At 43.8% G+C, this 22,114-nt stretch overlaps 1 protein-coding gene and 1 long non-coding RNA gene across 3 annotated transcripts in view; one reads left to right on the forward strand and one right to left on the reverse strand.

Annotated features, from left to right (window-relative positions):
- Nucleotides 1–9,318: 9,318 nt before the first annotated feature.
- The window catches only part of LOC100693540 (prospero homeobox protein 1), a 49,707-nt gene continuing 36,911 nt past the window's right edge, over nt 9,319–22,114 (forward strand). The window contains exons 1-3 of one of the 2 annotated variants that reach the window (XM_025899148.1): nt 9,319–9,650; nt 12,607–14,661; nt 18,565–18,672. In XM_025899148.1, coding sequence (XP_025754933.1) covers nt 12,673–14,661; nt 18,565–18,672 — 2,097 coding nt within the window. In that variant the 5' untranslated portion in view covers nt 9,319–9,650; nt 12,607–12,672. Of the gene's footprint in view, nt 9,651–12,606; nt 14,662–18,564; nt 18,673–22,114 lie in introns of those variants that run through there. The other variant, XM_025899149.1, reaches the window with a different exon arrangement.
- LOC112842481 (uncharacterized) lies at nt 9,423–9,942 on the reverse strand. The gene is made up of 2 exons (XR_003214261.1): nt 9,817–9,942; nt 9,423–9,703 (listed from the first exon to the last, which is right to left on the reverse strand). It is a non-coding gene; the product is annotated as an uncharacterized LOC112842481 (long non-coding RNA).

A 22,114-nucleotide genomic window follows, 5' to 3' on the forward strand; every position in this document is an offset into this window, starting at 1 on the left:
TGAGTTTTACAATGTCCTGGACTAAGAGGGTGATGACCAGGAAAGAAGCCCCTGCTCCACAATTGATACCTTCAAGTTTGACTGCAGCTGCCCACACGGACAAGTCAAATACCTTCTGGTAAAGTTTTATGGTCAGATGAGGCAAAGATTGAGTTCTTTGACCACAAAAACAAGAGTTTGGGTGTTTGGATGAGTAAAGGCTTTCGAGCCCAAGAACACTACATCAGCTGTAAAGTATGGTGGTGTTAGTGTCAAGCTCTTGGGCTGTTTTGCTGCCAATGGTACTAAAAGTTCTGCAATTCTTCAACTTCACCACAAAACAGCAGCTGGACAGTTGAAACCTGGACACAGTTTACTGTTCCAACAGGATAATGATTCCAAACATACATCAAAACTGGTGCAATAGATAAACAATATCAGGCTAACATCAAGCCTCTGAAATGGCCTTCCTAAAGCCCTGACCTCAACCCTGTTGAAAATGTGTGAACCAAGCCCGGAAACCAACCAATTTAAATAAACTCTGCCAAGGAAGAGTGGTCCAGCCAAAATTACGCCAGAGGCTTGTTGATGGCCACCAAAAGCATCTGGTTGTATGGAAATTGCTATGAGACATTTTACCAAATATTAGTGTGTAAACTTCAAAATGTGGGTTTCTTACTTGTGTTTAACACGGTACAAGCATTTGCGAGCATTTCTTGCTTCCGTTCAGAGGTTTCGAAAACTTTTTGTCATATATTTTTATTCATTATGTAACCATGCAAGATGCAGAATTTGGTTTGGCATTACCATGCAGAAATAACCCAGAACCTCTCTGCCAGCAGTGTCTCCCCACAGAAAATGTTTCTGGGTTTGAATCCACCAATCAGCTGGGATATTTATGTGTGAAGCTTTTATGTTCCCCCTATGCATGCATGGGTTCTTTCCATGTACTCCAGCTTCCACAGTTCAAAGACATGCATGAGTTATCATGTATTCTAAATTGATTATACCCTATGACTGGGATACCTTCAGGCTACTGCAATCCTAAATTGGATAAGCATTAGATGGATGGATGGATGGATGGATGGATTGGAAGTATTGTCTAGACAGTAACATATATTTCTCCAAATCCTATATACATATGCATTATTTACCATTTACATGGCCTCTATACACGTTCTAGCTAATCAGTGTCACATAAACTAAAACACCCCAATTGTCATTTATATTAATTGTAAAGTAATTAAAAAGGAAAAAAAATTAATTTCCCATTTAGTCTCAGTCCATATTAAAAGGCCTCAAATCCACGGAGGAAGTCAGCATTTCAAACTTCCTCCCCAACATTCTCTCAAAAAGACCCTTTTTAAACCCAGTCATGTTGTTGAGCTGTTACTGGGTTAAAAAGTAGTTGTGTGATGTTCGACCATGTGTGAATTTAACATTATACAAGATTTGCAGTCTTTTCTTATCCATGTAGCAACTTTTTTTGAAACACTGACGTCAAATTCAAAATGATAACATATTCACTGAAAGCAACATTTTATTACATTGTCATGTGATGATTTAGTGCTTCAATCATTTGAATGTTGTTGCATTTTGTTTTATTTTCATTTCATTTCATTACACAATGCATTTAGAAAATAAATAAAGATCTACATTTATTTAGTTTTCCCAAACATATTGTAACTGTATAAAGTATAAAAAAACTCAAAAAACATCTCAACCACCTTTCTCTCAGAAAATAGCATTTTAAATTAAAACACACTCTTGCATATCATTGGATTTATTGGCAACTCTGAGATATTTTAGAAATTGAATTTTAGAGGAAGTAATCAGCGCGGTGGTTTCATGCCAAGCAACACACAGCAGAGATTTTCTTTTCCAATGTGGGTTTTGTCTACTGTAAGACCTTCAACTGGAATGCCAAGAACCAACCACTGCGTGGATTGTTTGCTTAGCTTCTCCCTCTGCAGCCATAAAAATCAAGGGAACTATAATCAGTAGATAACTCAACACTTCATGAGGTCTTTGTTCACTTTTATGTGTCTGTTTGCTATCTGCTCTATTATAAGCCTGTACACTTGGCTCTCCTGACCGGTCTGCAAAATCCTCTCCTTCTTTCCAGAGACATTATACTTCCTCCAGAGAGGGTCATGAAAAGAAGGTGCACCTTCTCAGCCAAATTCGGCACACCCTGAGGTAAATGGAACAGAGGGAGCTGATTGGCCGAGAACACCTGTGCCAAGTAGGCACACGACAGGATGAGGGTGTCAGCATCCCATCCCCCCCACCCACCCCATAAATGCTTGCTTCCTGCTGTTTTGCTGTTCACTGTTCGCCTTCTCTCTGCTTCCCCCCCCTTCACTAATCCCACTCTTTTAGCAGGAAGTCATTGGAATGAAAAAAAAAGGTCCTAAATGAAGATGAGGAGGGGGTTGTGTATTGTTCCAAGTAAACAGAGCCCTGCCCAAAAGTCCACAGCAACAGCTAAAATTCCTAAAGATAGACAAGTTAGACTGGAAAGGAGGGGGGAACAATGACGGGGATGGAGTGAGGAGGAGGAGGGCAGATGAGGGCATCAGGAGGGGTGGGGGGGGGTCTCCTCTAGGGTCATGCTCAGAGGGCGTCGGGCAGCACGAGAGGCAGGATGTTATGGTTTATTCAGCCCAGGAGTGGGGGCGATGTGGACAAGGTGCGCCTTGCCCTCAGCACCAGCCTCAACGTGATTTATAGCAGCGCTGGCAGACGCCTCTGTCCACAGGGAAGTCTTTGAAAACGCCGTGTGCGTGTGTACGCGTTTGCATTAACATGAGCCCGTGTATATGCACAGCAGATTCTCGAGTGTGCGTGCCCTCTGTGTGTGTGTGTGCATTAACTTAAATGAGCAGTTTTAGGCTGCTGGTTTTTAACCTGTGGTTGGGGCATGTTCATGCATGGCCCAACAGAGGATAGATGGTGAGTAATTACAAGCTACATGCATACATTAACACTTGATCCTATAGGTAATGTAAAACACAGTAACTAACACATTTTAATGTGATCTAAGAATGGCGCGTCACAGTTCATAAACTAGGTAAATTTAATTTGATGTCAAATCTTAATTTGCAAAGTAACTACAGCGAGCAGACACACAGAGAAGCACAAGAATAACAATATTTCCCTATTTGAGTTGTGTTTATTTTGATAAGCTGGCAACAAGTAACCAGAAATCAGCACTCTCCTCAAAGGTGAGTGTTAGTCTGTGTATCTGTTTATGTGTGTCTGTTTCCATGTATGTGTTTACAGGCCAGTTACCCTCCCGCTGACCTCTGCTAAGGCTGGTGTGAAAGGTCAGTGAGAGGTCACCAGCGAAAGGCCACTCTGCTGGGGAGGTCCTGCTGGGTAAAGCAGGCCAGACATCCACGCTGCAGGTCAGAGGTTACACAGATACATAAAGCAGACAAGAGGGTGCCAACAGGTAGGAGGAGAAGTGTGAATGTCCACTGCTGTAACAGGAGAGCAGACTGTTTCAAAGAGCTAAACTTATAACCGGAGACTAATATGTGGTGAGAGAGGCACTTTAAAGCTACTTAAGCCTGTCACTATGGACCATATAGACGCCTCTCTTTATAGTATTTGGGTAAGTGCAGATAGACTGAAGCACAGGTAAGCTTAAATGATTACTAATTACTCTTAAATGTCTCAGTCAGGTGGAGAAGGCTTTGTGTGTGTGTGTGTGTGTGTGTGTGTGTGTGTGTGTGTGTGTGTGTGTGTGTGTGTGTCAGGGTAGGTGTATGTGTGCCTGTTAACCAACCATATAGTCTAGAAGCTATTAAAAACTCATTAACCTGCGTTTTATTTGAGGCCCCCTGCCCTTGTCCTTCATAGCCCTAATGTATTTTCCGTGACTTTCCCCCCCCCCTCTTCAGATTTAATTTAGCTCCTCTTTGATTTCATGACTCGCCTCTGTTATTGTAGGATATCTTCTCCTTTCCTTGTAATTTTGTTTTATGACATGGAGTGAGTCGAGTACAATACGCCCCCCGGGGAGGACCACTTGCCTCCACGCCAACAAATATAATTACCGCTGATCAGAGGAGTGAAAACAGACCGCCGCTTATCTGCTACAGCTCTTGCCTTTCCCTTTTTTTCAAATAGCATATTCAGACGGGAGCACTGTGGCTGTGGAAATATATATAAAAAGGGGGGGGGGGGGATAAAAGAACTGCAGGCAGAGGTGGTGCAGATGCAGAGCTTGATGCCACACTACACTGAAAAACATAGAAAGTGATGCTGCTTTATTTGTGGACACAGGACCACCATGTTTGAAAAAAATCCATATGATGAGAGTTCATTTGTAAAGAGTTGTTTTTAAATTCGAAAAATGACGAGATTTTTAGTGTAATCATAACTTATACGGGGCGATGGCATCTCGAGCCACATCAAACGTTTACCCGGATGTGTCACTTTAATCCAGTCAAATCAACTTGGACGCATGCCGGATATATGACTACCAGTGAATGGCACAGACAGGTGACCAGTGGAAATAACTGAAGTCGCTGAAAATGCAGCTACGTATTCAAATCGTCCCATTATTGAACGGGGATCGGTGTGGATTTAACCTCGCCTTGAAAAGCACTCGCATAACTAGCTGTGACCGTGGCCTTGCAGTGGGATAAATCAGGCTAAGTCACCGCCAGAAGTAAACAGCTAAAGTCCTTTCATGTTTACCAAGTAAAGTCCTCTGCTCCATGTTGACAGGTGAGAGTTCATAGGAGCAAAGTTGGTCCCCTCCCGATGGAGCTGCGAGCCTGAGTGTGTAACCCCCCAAGAAATGGTGAGTGCGTGCGCGCGCGAGAGAGAGCTTGTGTGTGTGTCAGACAGAGGGAGAGATAAACAGAGAGAGTTGCTAAAGGGGCTCTTTGACTTTGAGCGCATAAGCCCTTATTTCATGGTGCCATTGTTTGTTTTAAGGACGTCAGGCTTAATACAGTTCCAGGCGATTTCCCAGCATGTCTGTTCGCCCAAGCACCTCCAAGGCGCTGTGTGTGTGCGCTTGTGTATGTGTGTGTGTGGGTGTGTGTGCTGATATGTGTGAGTGCGCCCTTCGTTCCTGTTGACTTTAGCCCAGATCCCGTCATAGCCAGTGATTTCAAAAAAAAAAAAAAAGATTCTCCCAAGAAATAATTTACTCAGACTTAACAGAAATCAGAGCGACACGTAAACGTAAAGCTAAAGTCAGATTTTAGGCATCCAACGCAGATGTATGATGTTCGGAATATGCGGCATCTGTGATTTTAATGAGTTCGACTGCAGCCATATTCCCGTCAGCCTCACTGAGCAGCATTCTTTTAATTGGCTATTATTTTCAGGCAGGCCTGACAAGGAGATCCATGAGATGTTTGAGCGAACAGGTTCATATCTAACTGTTGGAAACTGGGTTAATCTTTAGAAAGGTGTGTTTTATCCCCCAGACTGTATCCCGAATGTCAGAGTATTTATATATATGTATACATATATATATATATATATATATATATATATATATATATGTATACATATATATATATATATATATATATATATATATATATATATATATATATATATATATACATGGAAATATTTTTACATATGCAGTCCTCGTGTGCATGGCTTTGTGTGTGTGTGTGTGTGTGTGTGTGTGTCACTGTTTATCATTGCTCCGTGTTTGGTTTGGACATGCATCTCATATTTCCCTGTTAGCTTCTCTTTATGTTGTGTCATACATTTGCTTCTGCAGCTATGGCCAATACCCATTCATGCAAATAAAGCATATTTGAATTTGAGATAGTGTGTGTTTGTGTGCGTGCGTGTGAATTGCCATAAAACAGGCCATAGAGGATGACCCCAACCCCCGCCACCTTGCGCACGCACGCGCACAAGCACACGCCTCCATAATCGCCACTACTTGTAGCCTAGAAAGAGAGATGTGGGTCACGGAGGGTGGTAGTGGTTGCGGAGTGGGGGGGTAAACACACTGTGCCAGTTATCACAACCCGGTAGCCAAGGAGTAATATCATTAATAAACATGTGTAAATTGCTGTTATTTTACTACAGCGCTGGGGCCTTATGGACCTTTCTTATATTTCAGATTCCATTTTACCTTGACCACAAAAACAAGTGCACATTTTCCTCCTGCATCCTCATCTCCGCCGTGAAAGCTGAATACATTAAGTCCTGGACATGAGGCCCAACAAGGACTTCAGACTCCTACTCACTTATTACACTCGAATCCCGAATCCTCCTCTCCTCTCCTCTGTCCTGTCTCCTAAACCTTTTTATTCAGGGACCCGGAGACCTCTCCGGAACAAAACAGCTTTTAGCGCTACCATCTCGCCCTGCTTATGATTTCGCAAATCTCTCTCTCTGTGTCTCTGTCTCTTTCTCTCTCTCTCTCTCTCTCTGTCGCTCTCTCATTTCTCCAAAAACTGTCTCTCTGAAAAGAAATGAGCTGTTGTAGGAGCTCATCAAGTCATTATCTGATTAAGGTCATTTTATAACTGCTGCTCACGAGATTTCTTCTTCTGCCAAATAATATTCATTCTTTCAATAATTCAGGAAACTTAAATTCAGGAAATCTCCACCGGCTTAGGTCTGTTCACATTCAATTCACCAGGCTAAATAACAATAATAATAATAATAATCATAATAATAACAATAATAACAATAATAATAATAATAAAAATAATAATAATAATAATGGCGACATTGATCTAAATTCATACTAAGGAAAAATCCACTGGCTCCTCTCCACTTCGACATACCATGCGCCGAGTGCGTGCACTTATTACCACTCAGCACGAGATAAAAATGTGGCTTTATAACACCTCTGGGAGAAATATTGTTTTTGCAGCCTCCCTCCTTCTGCATTTGGGCACAGCTCTAATAAATATGTCAGTAAATTCGGCCATCAGTGCGCAATGTCAGAGCGTATTATCAGTCTTGGGCATCGAGGTGTGTCGCACTCGATCCAAAAGAGGTGGTGGGGGGGAGGGAGAGGGAGTTTGAAACAAATCCACGGGTTGATCCACCTGGAATGGGCCGCGATAAGAGCAGCCAGTGTTAAACCACACGTTTCCTCTACACCTCATCCGAGTCTTCCTTTTCCAAACACGCTTTCTTTAATGTCCCGGCCTGTTTTCCAGCCTGTGTGCGCACCGACGGCACCCAGGGGAGCCGAGGCCAAATCAGCCACAGGCCAGTTAGGGAGCAGGAGGGGGGCCGGGACACCTGCTTTGGAAAAGCCACTCCAGACACCAAACTTTGCTGACTTCGTTGCAATTCGTTCGTCCTAAAAAACACTTGCTTGCGACATGGAAAAGAGACTCGCCTTTTCCTTTTTGGCGCCTGACAGAGGGGCATATGGAAAATAAGATTTCTCGTTAAGTACTTTAGGATCCTGTTTGTTCAGTAGGATAAAAAAAAGAAAGAAAAAGAAAAAAGAAAGAAGGAAAAAGAAAAAAGAAAAAAGAAAAACGTGCAACAAAATGGATCCGAAGCGAGAAGCTTGGAATAAAAATAGCTGATTTCATGAGCAATTGTGCAAGAACTTTTTTAAACCGTTTTATAACATTTGTTAAATATAATTTGACAAAGAAAGAAAAAATGAAAATCAAAGTTTTTACGTTACTATAATAATAATATTAATGATAATAATAATTTTCTTCTGAAAACTATTATTTGCCAACCTGGAACGTAAGCTCAGCAGTATAGGTGAATGTGCCATGTACCCTCAAAAACAATCGAATAAAATAATTCTCTCCATCCTAAACATTAAATCCAGCTCCAGTAAAATGTTCGTAATATTAAGAAAAAATTGTGAATGTCACCTGTTGTAAATGTCGAAGGTTAAAACATTTGTTTAGCCGCGCGCAAAAGCGGCTGTGTGATGATGAAGCATCCAGTTTGTAAGAAAGCAGGAGGACTGAGAGCGAGCAGCCGTCATCATTTCATAAATCAGAAGCCTCGTGGAAAGGATCAGGTGTCACTGTGTGCAGGGTTGTGTTACAGGTGGGTGGAAAAACTATTAATATGTTGAAAATCATTTGGTTTGCAAACATACAGGTAAATTCTTTTTCTTTATTCTTCTTCGTTTTACCACCAGGTTAGAATTCATCTTTAGGTTTTGAACGGGAATATTTTAGTGACAGCACGCTGACAGAAGCTTCCTGACGATATTCGGCTCTTAATTGAGCTTTTTACAAAAGTGGTGTTTAGTTTTCTTCAGACAGTGGCTTCTCTGGATAATCTGAATTCAAAAGCAGAGCTGTAAGCGTGATGTGCTGCTTTGCTCGTCCATTAATCAGACTTGGGTGCAACCAATGAGAAACCCGCGTGCGTAAAATATCTCTACATGCCATTTTTATCCCCCAATACTCAAGTGACCCCCAACTTGTTTGTCCCCCACGAGAATGCACGGTCTAAACGTGTGGCAGTGTTTTTGCCGGAAAAATACAAATAAAACAAAAAAGTATATGCGGTATATACCCATGACTGATCTAAAAAATACGCCCTGCATCGTTTCCTTTGACATACAAGGATCAAATTACACAGTTAATATTATTATATTATAATCATTAAAGATGGCTGGGTTTGAAAGAATGCCTAATCGAGTATGATCGAAACTTGAAAACACACAAGCGTTAAAAAAACTGGATTCCAAAAGAGACCTTTAATTTGAAATTTATTGCAAACAAATAAAACGAAGGCTGAAAGATGTCTGGAGACATTTGCGTAAAAACGGTACAACATTTACTGTTAACAATAACTTTAATATATTTTTTAATCCGTTTCCAAATGAATCAAATTATTTGATTCATATTCCCAACATTTATTATTTCAAAAGCATTCTTATCCAAATTCTTGGCTGAAGCTACTGACACTTTATTCCACATTTCCTGGGACTACGCAGCACTTACACCGTTTATTACAGAAACTTTCTTTTTAAAAGAATAACCATTAAAAGAAATAAGATAGCCATGTGTATGTGTGTGTCTGTGTGTTGTGATTTTCTCCGCTGCTTAAGAAGTGTGATGTCAAAGTGTGTAACAATTCTTACTCGCGTCGTCGGTGATTTGTGAAGAAACATTAGTAAGACTGCTATTTCCTTTTTTTCTCTCTCTCCTCCTCTCTCTCTCTCTTTGGTAGCATGCTCAAGTCCCATTCTCTGGTCAAGTTCAGCGAGTTGTTCTCCGGACCCGACGGACGCTTCTTATTGGTAGGTTGCGACAGTTACATCACGCCGCTCATGACGCGCACGTCTTCCTGTTTCCTTCAGCCGCGTCTTAAAGTGGATCTTAGTGGCGGAGGAGCGCTCCAGCATCCAGTCCTCTGCATCCAGTGCGCCTCGGAGACACACATACACGCGGTCTCGCGCTCTCTCTCCCTCTCTCTCTCTAGCATACTCTCTATGTCTCTCACTCTTTCACACAGCACAGGATAGAGGGAGAGACCGACGCGCAAGAGCTCTTTTCATCTTCTATATTTTTTCCCCTATTTTGTTCCTTTCGCTCGCGTCGCCGACTTTATTCCAGCTCTTCATTCTCTGAGAAACTGTTATATTCCAGCATACAGCAATCCTCGGTGCCCTGCGCGTATTCTCATTTTTTTCCCCCGCAGGAGTTCAGGTTGTCCCCCTCTTCATCAAAAGGGTAAGTAACCTTGTCCTCGGATACCTCCCTCTCTTGTTCTCGTTCTGCCTCGCCTGCGCACGGTGGGCGGAAAAAATAAACAAATCAAACATCGTTAACGGGGAAATTTATTATGGTAATCAACTGCTAATCATTTCGATACGACATTATTTGCTCTGTTTCGTACCCTCATCTTGATCTGTGGCGAGAGTTGTGCGAGCAGCCCGTGTTTGTCTCGAGGATGATTTGCGAGCGGTAGCCCAGCCTTCCTCATCAAAGCACAGAGATCAAGTTGATTTCCAACTTTAAAAAAGTAAGTTTGGGGAGCGAGTTTTTATGCGAAAGGAATCGTGATTTCCAACACGGGCTGTTTTTGGTTGTTTTTTTGTTTTTTTTGTTTTTTGGTTTTTTTTTAGGCTTCATGTGTTTGGCTCTCCTCCGCGCTTATTGTAAACTGTGAATTTGCTATGACCTCATATTGTCTTTGTCCCATTGGCTAAGTCTTATTTCGACTCATTACGGTATTTTTAATTGATAAGTCAAACAAAAAGTCTTGCACAGTAAACTACCGAGGTAGTCAGCCCTCCCGGTTGGTAAATGGGGTTTCTATCTTGTGCGGTAGCTCTCTAGGACAGATGTGATAAAGCGCAGTGTTGCGATTGTGTGCGCAACTCTTTTGATATCCAAGTCTGTTCGCTGGCAACTAAACAGATATCCAAACCAACAGATTTCAGTCTCACTTGAAGAAATGTTGCCGGACTTTTAGTTCAAACCTTAAAGAATTATTTTTAATTGAGTTTAAAACTTGAACTTTGCTCCTTAAAAAAAAAAAAAAAAAACTTTTTGCATTTTCCCTTTTTTCCGAGAGAGTTAAATGGTCCGTTTATGCGTGTATTGTTTATGAGTTTTTAATTAAGGTGTATCCTTAAAGTTTGAGTGAATTTCTGTATGTGAGTATGACAGATGCTTAAAATTGTTGCAAGTTTTTTTCTTTAAGAGAGAGAACGAGAGAGTGTGAGAGTGCGCATGGGCAATAGGGGACAGGTGCGTGTTCGGCAAAGACAGGTGCTGGTGACTATTTCAAGCAAGTTTCCTGAGGCAGTGAAGTGCGTTTCTTCTTCTTTCTTTCTTTCTTTTTTTTACTCGTGTGGATGTATCAGGTCTTGTCTGTATGCCTGGATATGGCTATCACGACCTGAGCCAAAGGCATTTATCAAATGTTTTATTTTAGAATACTGGTGTCACAGTTTAACCCAGTGTGCATCCAGTAAACTGTACTTTCACAGTTTTATCTGCTACAAAATGTCATTTTTCTTCCCTAAATTACATCAAATACCATGTGCAACATGTGCACCACACTGCACAGTTTGCAACAAAGCCAACAGCAATGTTGTGTGTGTGTGTTTGTGTGTGTGTGCAGTGTGAAAGTGTGAGCCTTAGTGGCAAGACAGAAGTCTTTTAAAAAGTCTTTTCACATGCACTGACCATGTAAAGATGATACATTTCTTTTAGTCAGAGCTGAGGAAAAAGTATTCCTGAACCAAAAGAGAGAAATTTCTCCTGCTGTTTGCTTTCACTTGCACTTCAAAGAGAGCCTTCGAAATGAATGCCTTTAAATGTTAAATTATAAACATAGATCTGAATCTGCCATGTGACATAACTGCAGCTGCATTTCCATGTGAGCCAAATCAATATTTTTTATGTTTGCACACTATAAAAATTTAAGTTACCTTAAATTCATTAGATTTTATCATTTTCTGACTGAGCCATTGTGAGTCCTGACAAAAACTGTCTTGTTTAAAAATTTAAAAAACAATGCCCACCTACACTTTTATCCTAAGAAAACACTGAAACAATTCACAAATTACTCATCTCAAAATATGTAAAAAATTTTTTCAGAAACATTAAATTGTTTCTGACAATAACATTTGAGACAGGCTGCATCTGATATGGCTCTGACTGAGGCACTGCCACCGCTGCTTACATAGCATTATTGATGCAGCCCTGTACTGACAAAACGTTTTGCTTTCAGAAGGGCATTAGGGTTTTTTGTAAGAGCGCTTTAAGTTGCTCCTTGCCAGAGTTGACCCGCGTGACCTATTCATTTGAGCAGAATTAACTGCCCTTGCCAGATGAAAAGACAAACAAAAAACACAGAAGTGAGCTCACGCTGGCACCAAAATCAATAGGCCTATTTTGTGTTTCTTTTTTGTGTCACTTTTCCCATTGAGTACGATATGATGGCCATATTGATTAATGTGAATGCAGCACTTTTACAATTGCGCAAAGACTAAACGTGGTTTTAAATATTTTGAAATTTCTTGTTGAATTGACCGACAGCGTTTTAGGCTTCAGTAAAGTGTGTGCAGTGATACGTAGAATGTGTACTGCCTCCTCCTGCATGCTTTTTTGTTTTTTGTTTTTTGATGATCTTAACCCTGTTTCTTTTTATTTGATTTTGTGAGCTCCTACGTTGGCTCTCAGTGCACAATCATGGAAATGAGGACAAGTACTTAAGTAATTATCATAATTTTATGCAGCTTTGTGTTCCGTGGGAATTGGTTCAGTGTCGCGCAGCATGTAACATGGGACAGGATAAAATGTAGGACTTTGCCCTGGAATGTCGAACCAAGGCCTAATTCTGACCCCGTCTCCCTTTAGCCCTGTGTCCTTACTACCTAAATGTAATCATGAATGTTTAACGTTCATCACTTGCAGAAACTAAGACGAGGTACTCCCTGCTGCCTTGAGAGAAATATCTTTAGTTTAGACCCATCGAATCGGCTACTCCAATTCTCTAGAGGTTAACGGATTCTGACTTTTTCAGTATATGAAAAAATGTTTAAGCTTTTTTCTTTCTTTTTTTTTTGGTACAGCTTTGGTTCTTGCTTAAGGACAGGCCGAAGTGAGGGAGTTAGATTCTGAAAATATTTTTCACTTTGGTGAGTCATGCAGCTGTGATTTTTCCCCCCTCCAGGTACTCAGAGGCTTTGATCCTAGAGGACTGGGTGTGTGGGATATGGCCCAATAGCAGCAGCCCGTGATGCCGGACCATGACAGCGACTCCCTCCTGAACAGACAGACCAAGCGAAGACGTGTGGACATTGGTGTTAAGCGGACCGTGGGCAGCACATCCTCCTCCACAGCAGCAGTCACCGCAGCCACCACTGATAACATTGCCCGCGCCAAAGCAGCCATTTTTAGTGCCATGAACTCTTTGAGCTCCCACTCTCACCACGGATCAGACACCGACTCCATGGAGTGCTCCGTTGTGCAGCCACATGGTGGGCCTGGCGTTGTGTCAGCTAGTGACAGTGAGTCCAAGTCCAATGTACTCCGAAAGCTACTGAAGAGGGCCAACTCATACGAGGACACCATGATGCCCTTCCCTGGCACCACCATTATCTCTCAGCTTCTCAAGAATAACATCGCCAAAAATGGAGGAGGGCCCGAGAGGGGAGAAAGAGGGGACAGGGGTGATAGAGGGGACTCTGGCTTCCCTGGATCAGGGCTCTCTAATGCAAGTTCTGATGCTCCCCAAGAGGATGCCTGCAGTAACTCCTCCCACGACAGCACCCCACAAGAGTGTTTGTCACCATTTGGCCGTCCTCCTGGCCTGGCCACCTTTGACATAGAACGTCTCAATGATGAACACCTGCGTGCCAAGAGAGCTCGCGTAGAGAACATTATCCGTGGCATGAGCCATTCCCCCAGCGTGGTAGTACCTGCTGCTACCCGTCATGAGCGTGACCATGATATGGATGGAGAACGGGACATGGAGCTGGACTGCCCACCTCCTCAGTCTCAACAGCAGGCCCCCAGCAGCCCACGGGGAGGCGAGGTGTGCAGCAGCAGCCGAGAGAACAAGCGTAAACAGCGTTTGCCACAGCAGCAACAGCAGAGCTTCACCCAGCTGGTGTGCCAGAGAAAGGAACAGAAGCAGGAAGAGCGACGGCAGCTCAAACTGCAGCTGGAGGACATGCAGAAGCAACTACGGCAGCTGCAGGAGAAGTTCTTTCAGATATACGACTCAACTGATGACTCAGAACACAACGACCTCCACAATGACATAGGAAACATGTCAGAGGACAGCCCAGCCAGGTCTGATAACGGAGGTGACGATCGGGGTGGAGATGACTTGCGCTCAGACAATGAGATGTCTGACCTGGATCCGGGCCATTTCATAGACAGGGCGAGGGCATTGCTTCAGGAGCAAGCCCTGCTGGCTGACGGAGAGAAGCCAAGAAGAGAAGGGCTTAGCAGGAACAAAGGACACGGAGGTCCGGGTTCCTCGATGCATGCTGAAGGCAAACAGCTGGCAGAAACGCTGAAGCAGGAACTCAATTCTGCCATGACCCAGGTGGTGGACACAGTGGTTAAGGTGTTTGCAAAGCCTCCACGCCCTACACCTCAGCAAGCCTTTCCTACACTTTCCATACCTCCTGAAAGATTTCCTACTGCTGTCAATGGAGATAACCCCAACTTTCACACCGCCAACCAGAGGCTGCAGTGCTTTGGCGATGTCATCATTCCCAATCCGCTCGACTCCTTTACCAGCATGCCCGGGATCCCCGGCGCAACCAATGACCAAACTGAGGCACTGCCCTTAGTAGTGAGGAAAACACCCAGTGAGCACCACCACCAGGCCTCAGCTGTGGGTGCCCACGGTGGAAACCACCACCCCGCCCTTCACCCCTCCTCACTCTCTGCCTCCATGGGCTTCAGCCCACCATCCTTTAGACACCCCTTTCCACTGCCTCTCATGGGCTATCCTTTCCAGAGTCCTCTTGGCGCACCCCCAGGTAGTTACACAGGCAAGGACCGTTCTTCACCAGACTCCATGGACCTGTCCAGGGAAAGCACCGGCTTGAGGACCAAGATGTCGTCAGGTCATCACCTGGGGCACCACCATCGCTCTTGTTCACCAGCACACCCTGGCAGCACAGCCGAGGGGCTCTCCCTGTCCCTCATCAAGTCTGAGTGCAGTGATCTCCAGGACATGGCTGACATCTCACCCTACTCAGGCAGCAACGTATCCTTTAACAAATCAGGGTGGTGCACGTGTGAGTGTGCGCGTGTTATCGGTCTCAGCTGCGTTCGACGCTTGAAAGGCCAAATAAATAAATGTTTTAACATTGTGTGGTCCCGACTTACAGAGGCATCAGACTAGCTCATGCCTCTGTAAGCCAGGGGAAAAAAATCTGATTTCTGGTGGTAATTCCCCACAGATACAGGTTCGAAACACTGCATCTGAGCCACAAAGAGTTAAAAATCAAATCTTTTTGAGTATGTTTGAAACTAGCCTAAGAAACTGAGAAATTGTTGATGAATCACTTTTCCTCCCACTGCTGTTCTCCTCTCCATTGTACTGCATTGTTGTATTTATTTTTACACTCATACCTCTTCCTTCTCACAGCACCCTACAGCTTTTTCTTCCATCTTCAAACCTAAGTGCTTTAAAAGCCTTCTTGTCACATATCGCTTACTCGCAAAGATTAGGCCCCCACGACATTAACCACCCCAATTCTCTTTATAAAAATGGCCTGGAAGAACAAGGAGGGGAATAGCTTCCTGGAACTTGGCACACAATAGTGTTATATAGCCTGCCTTATAGTTTAACCCCTGTGTGCCCCAATCATGCCCTGTGGATAAAGAGGCTATCCCCTATGGGAGGCTCAAATTGAATCCCCTGGGGACACGGGACTAATAGCTTAACCATTCAGTGCCTTCTCCGTTTCCTGTGTACCTCCTTAGTCCCTAAGTATTCAACACCCCTTAACCCTCATAAAAGTTTGATTGGCGTCACACTACCTTTTTTTTTGTCTTCGTATCATTAACATTCATTATGTGCTTAACTAATTAATCCTACCGCTCTGTACCTGTTGTGGATATTATTAGCGAGTGAATATGTACACTTAACACTTTGGTTCCCTTGTTTGTGCACACCTGAGTGCCGAGCCTTTTGTGTGTCTGTGTGCGTGGATGCATGTGTGCGTGTCTTTTTGTGTGTGCGTGTCACAAAAGGTTTGCCCGAGGATTCGGGAAAGATGTATATTTATGATTGCTTGTGTTTTCTCTTGTGTTCCTCTTATCATCCATCGCTGTTGTAAAAAGCCCACAATCATTGTCGTTTCTTCTCTCTTTTTTTCATTTCATAAAGATCTGTCAACAGCCCGGGGGGCCCTTCGGCTGTTGCTTGGCAGCCAAATACTTCTTTTTTTGTTTTCCCTCCCTGCAACCCCCCACACCCCACACACCCCTCCTCCCTCCTTTCTGTCTTTTCTTTGAAGCGGACGTTAACAGGTGTTTGCAGCGAGCTGTTTATCTTTCATTACCTCGCCTTGTCTTGTCTTCTGACCCAAGGGTGAACGCTTTCCAGAGATCCATAATCCTTTGCTTCTACAGGCTCCCGATGGAGGGATGAAAAGAGAGAGACATACAGAGACTGAGAGAAAGTAGAGAACAATCAAACCACATATGCCAGATGCTGTGGCTTTCATTGTAGCATTTATAAATTCAGGGCATTAACAGACGTACTCTTAAATGGAAAGAATAGACAGAACATGTCCACATGTGTTTGACATGTGCTTGTTTTTATTTTTTCATATTTTATTTCTCATTCCACAGGTTTCGAAGCAAAGTTTGCCATTTACGAGATATAGTTTTGCGCATTCTTTATTTTAATTAGCGTGACATGTATGAATTTGTTTGTTTGAATTTGCATCTGTTTTCATAGCAGCTTCCATTAGCGTGTTTTTTTTTCCCTAAGCCTCAGAAGTCAGGGACAGCTTGTCAGACATTTTGCGAGGTGTGTTCAAGTTCACCAGGTCTCGGCAGTATTGTGGAGCAGATGGCTGCTATCAATTTCCTCATTTGTTCACAGTCCGACTCCAAATTTTCTTGTCCTTACACCTGGAATTAGGAAGTAGAGCAGCTATTTTCCTCTCATGACTTTGGGCTTTGGGGAAGTGTTGTGAGAATGATGATGTCTTGTCAGATGTGGCAGGCGAACAGTGGGCCAGCTGGTGTGAGTGCACCATCATGACAAAATAATAGCCTTGCACACCACCCCTAAGTCCAATCACAATTACATTTGCAAGCTGTGAGTGAATTGGAAATAGAAATGTCTCATTAGGAAATATGAAGCTTCTTAATTGGTGGCTCAGTGGAGGTGGTATGGTGATATAACCGGAGAGGTGAGACCTTAACATCTTTGTCTTAGAACAAATTTTAATTTCGGCGATAAGGACGTAGAGAGGGGGGGGAATGAAGCGACCCGTATACTAATTGAAAAAGCAAAAACAAATTAATCTAAGTGTAAGAGCGTGGCTTCAAACTAATCCCACCTTGCCTTATTGCAACAGAGATCTCTTTTCCTTCTGCCTTTCCCTCTCGCTCATTCTGTCTGAGGATCCCATTGTATCCCCTCCACTCGGAGCAGATGGTGTGGTGTGGAAAGTGAAGTGCTGCTCTTTTGGCCAGGCCTGTCAGAGTAACACCAGTCTGCCAGGGTTTCCCCCACAAGACCCTCGCTGCGTATACAACTGACTCTCCCCTCTCTCTCTCTCTCTTACTGAATCACACAAAGTAGACAGGGTCTTTAAGGAGCCAACCCAGCGTGGTTCAGCATTTGCTGGCTTTGCCGTGTAACCCCGAGGCCAAGGGCAATCCAATCGAGCAGCTGATGCCTTCTTCCCGCTCTATAGTTACAGCTACATCTGGACACTTGACTGATTTTAACGGCCGCAGTCACCCCGGTTCATCATAAATTATGTCGAGCAATGTATCCTGTCCGCTCAAGTGTAAACAGTCTTCGGGAAAACTTAGAGCTGTATCTCCTGCGCGATTTAAATCCCTGCCTCGCTGATGAAACCCTTGTTGAAACAGCCCGGGGTTTTAACACGTTCCCCCCCACCCCCCCACCCCCTGTTCCCTTTTCAATGTCTTATCCTCCAGATTGATATTATCAGTTGCATTATACGGCCGTTAATTCACCATGGAAATGGCTTGGGCCGTTCGGTGGCGCAGATGTGTTTCATTCTCCCCATCACTGGCTGAGTCCAAAGCCTCAGAGCCCCTCTTCTCCTTCTCCTCCTCCTTCTTTTGCTCCTCCAAGGGTTTGGCAGCATCAGAGGAGCTGGGGGGCAGGGGTGGAGCAAGGGGGTGGAGGAGGGGGATGTAATTGAAGGCTGGAACCATGCTATCCCTCAAGGTGCCCCCACCAACCCATCTCCATCTCCATCCGCTCGCTGCTGCTCAATCCAGGCGATCCATTAGGAAGACGAGGGAATCTGACGTGTATTTGAATATAGTCTCTGTGAGCACGAGCAGGGTTTTTGTGCCGGTGTTCAGGACTATCTCCTAGACCTTGTTTTGTCACTGATATGAAGCCAACATCAGACAGTCATATTCAGGCTTGGCATGTGCTGTCGCCAAGCCATTAGGCCTTCTTGCCCGTCACTGGCGTTAACTGCTGTCTTTGTCTGTGATATGCAAATGTCTCCTTTTTTCTTCTTCCTTTTTTTTTTTTTAGGGGGGGTGGAGGTTAGCACAGGGTGTAGGCAAAGGCGTTTGCTCGCTTTGACTGTGAAATGAGTCTCCTTATGTAAAAGCAAGAGCTGTAGTGCTGGCCAGCGTTTTATTTACCGTGACGCTCTCACACCTGATACGCACGATGCTAATTGCAAGCAAATGGTTCTGCTTTGGTGCACCGTCTTCAGCCTCCTCAACCCCCCTCTGCAGTAACCCTGCACTCATGCCTAAAAGGAAATTTGGTTACCCACCATCCAAATGATTATTTCTTGCCAAAATTACTGCAAATTATTACCAAGTTCTAGTTTGTGGCAATGTCTGTGTTTGCTTGATGTAGAAGTTTATTTTTGATGTTCTCCCCCCTCAAACTACTGTCGTTTTCCTTAATACCAGCTGTTCTCAGATCCAAGAAGGTCTCTCCCCAAATCATCTGAAGAAGGCCAAGCTCATGTTTTTCTATACCCGCTACCCAAGCTCTAACATGCTCAAGATGTATTTCTCTGATGTCAAGGTGAGTCCAAAACATGCTCATGATCTACAGACTTTCTTTGACCTTACAAACCTTTCCATTTTTGCCAGACACCCTTCAATAATCTCTTTGTTTGCTGTTTTAAACTCACATCTCAAAGGCAGACACCTTCTCCGACTTTCTGTCTTTTGCCGCAGTTTCTTCTCTACATCCAACACACCTGCTTTAAAAGGGGAAGTTTGATTTGTTAATTGTGATATGCCAGCTTCGGTTGCCACGAACAATGTACACTTGTCTTCCCTTAAAACGATGTCGTTTCCTTTACTAAGGCATTGGCTTTATGCAAAAGATGAAAGAAGAGGAAGTGGAAAGGGTTTACGTGAGGGAGCTGGAGAGCCTATAAGTATTCTAAAGATAAAGACCGGGATGAGTAATGGAAGGGTGGAGAGCGCAGAGAGGAGGATGGAGCCTAGAGACAGAGGAGTGGTTATCTGAGCAGGTGTAAGGAGGACGGTTTGATGGAGGGAGAGGCGAAGCAAACAAGTTCAGTCAGGGAAGACGGAAGGGATAAGCGCAAGCGCCACTTGGGAGTTTAACGAAAAATTTGGAAAACGAAAAACAATACTGCACGAAAAAAAGAGACCAGTAACACAATGGCCGTTGTAGATAACATGGTCATTTTGTGTTATCGGGTTTTTTTATGCATGTGTGCTTCTTTTTGGACTACACAGAGGAGTAAACACTGTGACAGATCCAGGTTATCTCATTCAAATCAGAAGATAACGGTTCCCTTTTTTCTCCCCTCTGCTCTTGTGTGCCGTCATCACCAACCGTGACTCGCGGTTCACTTGACTTTAACTCATGATTTCTTTCGATGTTTGGAAATTCTCACATTTTAAAAAAAACAAAACATCATTACAGGATCAGACTGATTTCAATTTTCTTTTCTTTTTTTTAAATAGCGCAAACACTTAATATTGAAGGCTTTTAGCCACTTTGCTCCAGTGACTAATCATTCCCATGGAGGTGGCCTCTCCTCATGAATGGCCTCATCAGATACTTAAACAAGGTCAAGATAATTAAGGGGATTATGAGTCACACACTGGTCTGTTTTTGTTTCCAGAGGAGGACAATAGACTCGAGCTGTAAGTTAGAAGACATGTATGGGAATGAGACCATCTAATTAGATTCACCCCGCGCAGCCTCTTAGCGAGTGGTTGTCTTCAGACAAAAAGTCGCGAAGGCTAATCGGGTCTTGACTAATCAGGTCTGGACTGTCAAGAACCCTGTGAACGTGGGAAGTGGGTTGCCCTAACAAGTGGAGGACGCCGTGGCTGTTGTTCCCCTTCATTAAGCTTCTTTTCTGACTTTTTGTCTTTACTTTGAGGTGTTTTTTGAAATGTTTTGTCAGATGTGTCACGAAGCCATTGTTGATATGACAGAATATCCTCTCACTAGTTTGAAGACATCTACCTTATTGTTACGGATAATGATTGGCGAATAATGAAAAGATTAGATAAACGCATTCAGTCAATTAATAAAGTCAGCTAAAGTTATTGTACTTTGGCTTTACAGTCTATGAATTATAGGTAGCTGTGATTTTGCTGCTTTTTCTACATTTCGCTTTCATTTTCAAGCAACCACAACCTGCCTCACACGCACTTGTTATTTTTCTGGTCCATCTCTCTCTGGCTTTTAGCAACAAGCCTCAGCATTTGGGCCAGTCATGTGCTGTGGCGGCAGCGGAGGCCAGGACGGTTTTTCTCTTTTCTATATGTCATTCCTTCTCCTTTCTTTTTTTTCGCTGATGGTGTGGCATGGTATGTGCGCCTCGGCGGGGCCGGGGAGAAAGAAAAGCCAGCGGCTGGATTTTGAGTCACCGCAGTAACAAAAGCCCGCTTTCCAGGGCCGCTTTTTGTGTGCAGTCAGCCAATAGGCAGCCAGAGATTATCTCCCACAATTCACTCCTGCGAAAACAGGAAACGTTGGAAAGCCCTGATGACTGTGAAGGGGCTTACGAGAGAGAGAGCGGGAGAACGAGAGAACGAGAAAGAGAGAGAGGGAGGCCCGCACAGGCTTCTCTGTCTTTCTGCTCTCCTCTCCGGTTGTTCTGGATGGTAGCTTAGCGCTCTGAGGTCATCTGTGTGCTTTCTGCTCCATTGTTGACCACCATATCAGAGAAAATGTTGGCGACAGAGACAGTTTGGCCTTTCATCTGCATGCCTTTCAGCATCTGAATAACATCTGAATAAACCCCACACCGCAAAAAAAAAAAAAAAAATCAACTTTAAAACCAATCTAACAGTCTACATAAATATGAATGATGTGTGTGTGAAGTTTGTGAGTGACAGTCAAAGCACTGGAATACTTTTGGCAGGCTACTAATATAGTTCCGATTAAGAATACTGCAGTGTTTTCCTTTTGTGGTCTTAAGTATGCGTTTGTGCATGAGCACAACATGCGTGTGAGCGTGTGTGCGGCGCTTTCTATCTTGTGCTCTTAACACTAAGCGCTGACCTTTCACAGGCTCTCGAGTGTGAGTGTGAGAAACACGCTTTCACTGTCTCTCTCTCATCTGCCTCTCAGCCAAGTGAGTGCACGTACACGCACACACGCACACACCTTTATATATACTTATATGCTGTGTGTGTGTGTGTGACTCGCACATGCACACACAGACGTTTTCCTCACTGCATCTCATGTCTGTGCTGGCTGACCCCTGCCAGCTCTGATTAAGGAGCTGCAGTGATGTGCTCCTTTGAACCGATTCCCTCCTTTTACACTGAACACACTCGTCCTTAGCTGCTATCAGGGGGTGTCGGTCCCCCCACCAGCAACTTAATGAACCAAGACTGCTGGAAGCTGTAGGGGGACTTGCCAAAATTAAATCCCTGAGTGTATTGAGTGCAGTTAATGCGGATATAATATAATTTAGTGTATTTACCTGCACTCTAGTAAATATTGTATCTTTTTTTTTGTATGCCCTGTGCTACTGCAGTCGTACGAGCCCTAATACATCTTCTCCCAAGCTGTCCGTATAATAAAGTAATCTTTGTCCAAAGTGAGAAATGTGTCCGTCACTCAGCTGTAGTGACACCTAAGGTCTCCTGCATGAGCGATGGCAACTCTTTCACCGACTTCAATCTCAGTATGTAGTCCTCGGTCGTGCACGCGCTCAGATGCGTGCACGCACACACGCGGTCTCGTGGATTCGCCAAACAAACACCAATCGTTAATTTGCACCCAATAGGATGCGAGAAATGCTTCACGCTACACTGACAACTTAAGTGAAACAACGTTTGTGCACCGTCACACTTCGCCAGCCTGCTGCATTATGTGTGTTTAAGAATAGCCCCGCGCAGCCCAGGTATTTGTAAGTGTCAGTAGTTTGTTTGTTTGACACTCTGATGTCACGACCCCAGCTTGCTGACTGCTCACGTTCCTACCCTCTACCCCCCGCACCGCCACCCCCAGTGAAACGCCA

This window comes from Oreochromis niloticus, linkage group LG15 (genome assembly GCF_001858045.2).
Source record: "Oreochromis niloticus isolate F11D_XX linkage group LG15, O_niloticus_UMD_NMBU, whole genome shotgun sequence".
NCBI lineage: Eukaryota > Metazoa > Chordata > Actinopteri > Cichliformes > Cichlidae > Oreochromis > Oreochromis niloticus.